At 43.0% G+C, this 3,451-nt stretch overlaps 1 protein-coding gene across 1 annotated transcript; it reads left to right on the plus strand.

Moving 5' to 3' along the window:
• Positions 1-358: 358 nt before the first annotated feature.
• Positions 359-741, plus strand: LOC103274009 (metallothionein-1L-like). The gene has a single exon (XM_008071467.2). It carries the CDS (start codon positions 408-410, stop codon positions 591-593), a length of 186 nt encoding a protein of 61 aa, XP_008069658.1. The 5' UTR covers positions 359-407; the 3' UTR covers positions 594-741.
• Positions 742-3,451: the final 2,710 nt, after the last annotated feature.

Raw genomic sequence — 3,451 nt, forward strand, 5'->3', positions numbered from 1 at the left:
CAGCCCAGAGTGTTGGTTCATGCCTGTAATCCCAGCACTTTGGGAGGCTGAAGTGGGAGGATTGCCTCAGCCCAGGAGATTGAGACCAGCCTGGGCAACATAGCAAGATCTCGTCTCTACAAAAAACTTAAAAAATAAAATAAAATAGCTAGGTGTGGTGTTGTGCATCTGTAGTCCCAGCTACTCAGGAGGCTGAGGTGGAAGGATTGCCTGAGTACAGGAGGCTGAGGCTGCAGTGAGCCCTGATCATGCCACTGTACTCCAGCCTGGGTGACAAAGTGAGACCCTGACTCCAAAAACAAAAAGCAAACAAAATATTATAACTCAACGAAAAGACAGACGCCTCCTCCTGGTCCCAGTCAACCTGCGTGCAGCCGCGTCCTGGCTCCAGCCACTTCCCGCTCGCAATGGACCCCCACTGCTCCTGCACCGCTGGTGGCTCCTGCAACTGCGCCAGCTCCTGCAAATGCAAAGAGTGCAAATGCACATCCTGCAAGAAGAGCTGCTGCTCCTGCTGCCCCATGGGCTGCGCCAAGCGTGCCCAGGGCTGCATCTGCAAAGGGGCCTCGGAAAAGTGCAGCTGCTGCGCCTGAAGTCGGGACGGGCCGGCTCCCACTTCCAGATGTAAATAGAGGACGTGTACAAACCTGGATTGTTTTTTCTTAACCTGCAAACCTGACCCATTTGCTACATCCCTTTTTCTATGAAATTTGTGAATGATAATAAAAGTTGTTGATTTTATTCTCAAAAAAACAAAAAGATAGATAATCCAATTTAAAAGTGAGTATAACTGTTAATGCAAACTAGTTCAACCTCTTTGGAAAACAGTGTGACAATTCCTAAAAGAACTAGAAACTGACCTTCCATGTGATCCAACAATCCCCCTTCTGGAAATATGCCTGGAGGAATTTAAATCATTCTACAAAAAAGATACCTGCACATGCATGTTTATTGCAGCACTATTTACAATAGCAAAAACATGGAACTAACCGCTGCCCATTGACACTGGACTGGATACAAAAAATGTGGTACATATACATGATGGAATATTACACAGCCATAAAGTAGAACAAAATTATGAACTTCACAGCAACTTGGATGGATTTAGAGTCTACAATACTCAGTGATTTATCACAGAAACAAAGAACTGAGTACCATATGTTCTCACTCATAAGTGGGCCCTGAACATTAACCATACTACTAAAAGAAAGAAATGGATTGGCCCTAGCCAGAAACTGCAGGTGGCGGGGCGGGGGAGACACATAACATCAATAAGGGTACCTGACCTCAAACCAGGTGAAGTGGAGACCAAAGGAAGGCCCAAACTTTACCTGTACGATGACCATTTGTATACCTAATCCTGAATTGTACCCCACATCTTTAAAATAAAATAAAATAGTGAGCATAACTAGAGACACCAAGGGATGTTATGTGATTATATAAGGGTAAATTTTACAAGAGGCATACAATGGTAAACATTATATACCCAATAACACACAAAATACATAAAACAAAAACTGGCAGAATTAAAATGAAAAATACATAGACATACAATTAGTGATTTCAACATATCTCTCAATAATTGATAGCAAAAGTAGAAAAAAATAATTAAGGATATAGAAGATGACATTATCTATCAACTTGACATAGTTAACATTTATAAAACACTCTGTCCAATAACAGAAAATAAATTCTTTTCACATAGTCAGGGAATATTTAAAATAGACAATATTATGGTTCGTAAAATAATTTACAACTCATTTAAAAGTAATCCTACAAAGTATGTTATCTTAACATAATGGAATTAAATTAGGTTTTTTATTCAATTATATTAGATCAGTACAAGAAGATTTTTGGAAAATCCCCACATATTTGGAACCCAAATAACAGGTTACTTGATTTCTAATGCATGGGTCAAAGAAGAAATCAAAAAGAAAATTACAGACTGGGCATAGTGGCTCAGGCCTGTAATCCCAGCGCTTTAGGAGGAGAGGATTGAGAGGATTGCTTGAGACCAGGAGTTTGGGACCACCATGGGCAACATGGCAAGACCTCGTCTCTACAATAAACTAAAAAATGAGGCCAGGCTGGGTGGCTCAGCCTGTAATCCCAGCACTTTGGGAGGCCGAGGCGAGTGGATTGCCTGAGCCTGCGGGTTCGAGACCAGCCTGGGTACCCTGGCAAGACCTCATCTCTACAATAAACCAAAAATTAGCCGGGCGTGGTAGCGCACGCCTGTAGTTCCAGCTACTTGGAAGGCTGAGGTGGAAGGATCTCTGGAGCCCAAGCAGGTCGACACTGGAGTGGCTGTGAATGTGCCACTGCACTCCAGCCTGGGAGAAGGTGTGAGACTCTGACTCAAAAAAAAAAAAAAAAGAGCTGGGCATGGTGGCACAAACCTGTGGTTCCAGCTACTCGGAAGCTTGAGAAGGAATACTGCCTGAGCTCAGCAGGTGGAGGATGTGGTGGCTATGAATGTGTCACTGCACTCCAGTTTGGGTGACAGAGTGAGACTTCAACTCAAAAAAAAAAAAATTAAGGAAAGAAAAGAAAATCATAAAGCATTTTGAACTGAATGAAAAAGAAAACACAGCATAGTAAAATTTGTGAAATGCAGCTAAAGCCATGGTTAGAAGAAAATTTATAGCACCAAATGCTTATATTAGAAAACATTAAGAATCCCAAAACAATGTTCTCAATTTTCGCCTTAAGAAACTAGAAGACAAAGAGCAAACTAAATGTAAAGTAAGTAAATTTAAACCCAAAGCAAAGATAACAGTAGAAATCAAACACATTTTAAAAAATAAAGAAAAACTGGTTCCATGAGCATGTCAATAAAATAAATCTCTAGCCAGATTGCTCAGGGGAAAAAGGACACAATTAGCCAGTATCAGGAATGAGAGAGGGAGCTTACAGATCCCACAAATACTGTGGGCAGGTAGACTCTAAGATGGTCCCTAAGCCTCCTGATATTCATGCCCCTGTGGAATCCCCTTCCCCTTGAGTGACTTACTTCTAACCAATGCAGTATGACAAAGGTAGTGGGATGTCATTTCTGTGATTAGGCTAGGACTACCATCTTGCTACAGTCTCTCCATTGCTGGCTTTAATGAAGCAAGCCACCATGCTGGAAAGGCCAACATAGCAGGAAACTGAGGGCAACCACTGGCCAACAGGGAATTAAGGCCCTCAGTCCAACAACCCGTAAAAAACTGAATACTAGCCAGGCTCGGTGGCTCAGCCTGTAATCCCGCGATTTGGGAAGCTGAGGTGAGTGGAAAGCCTGAGTCCGCGGGTTTGAGACCCGCCTGGACAACTTGGCGAGACCTCATCTCTACAATAAATCAAAAAATTAGCCGGGTGTGGTAGCGCGCACCTGCAATTCCAGTTACTCGGAAGGCTGAGGTGGAAGGATCGCGGAGCCCAGCAGGTCGAGGCTGCGGTGGCTGGG

The sequence above is a fragment of the Carlito syrichta genome, unplaced genomic scaffold (genome assembly GCF_000164805.1).
Source record: "Carlito syrichta isolate Samal-C Ts95f unplaced genomic scaffold, Tarsius_syrichta-2.0.1 Scaffold314335, whole genome shotgun sequence".
Taxonomy (NCBI): domain Eukaryota; kingdom Metazoa; phylum Chordata; class Mammalia; order Primates; family Tarsiidae; genus Carlito; species Carlito syrichta.

Bases quoted from the DNA above. Each gene is read 5' to 3' on its own strand.
- LOC103274009 (XM_008071467.2), top strand. From the start codon at position 408: ATGGACCCCCACTGCTCCTGCACCGCTGGTGGCTCCTGCAACTGCGCC.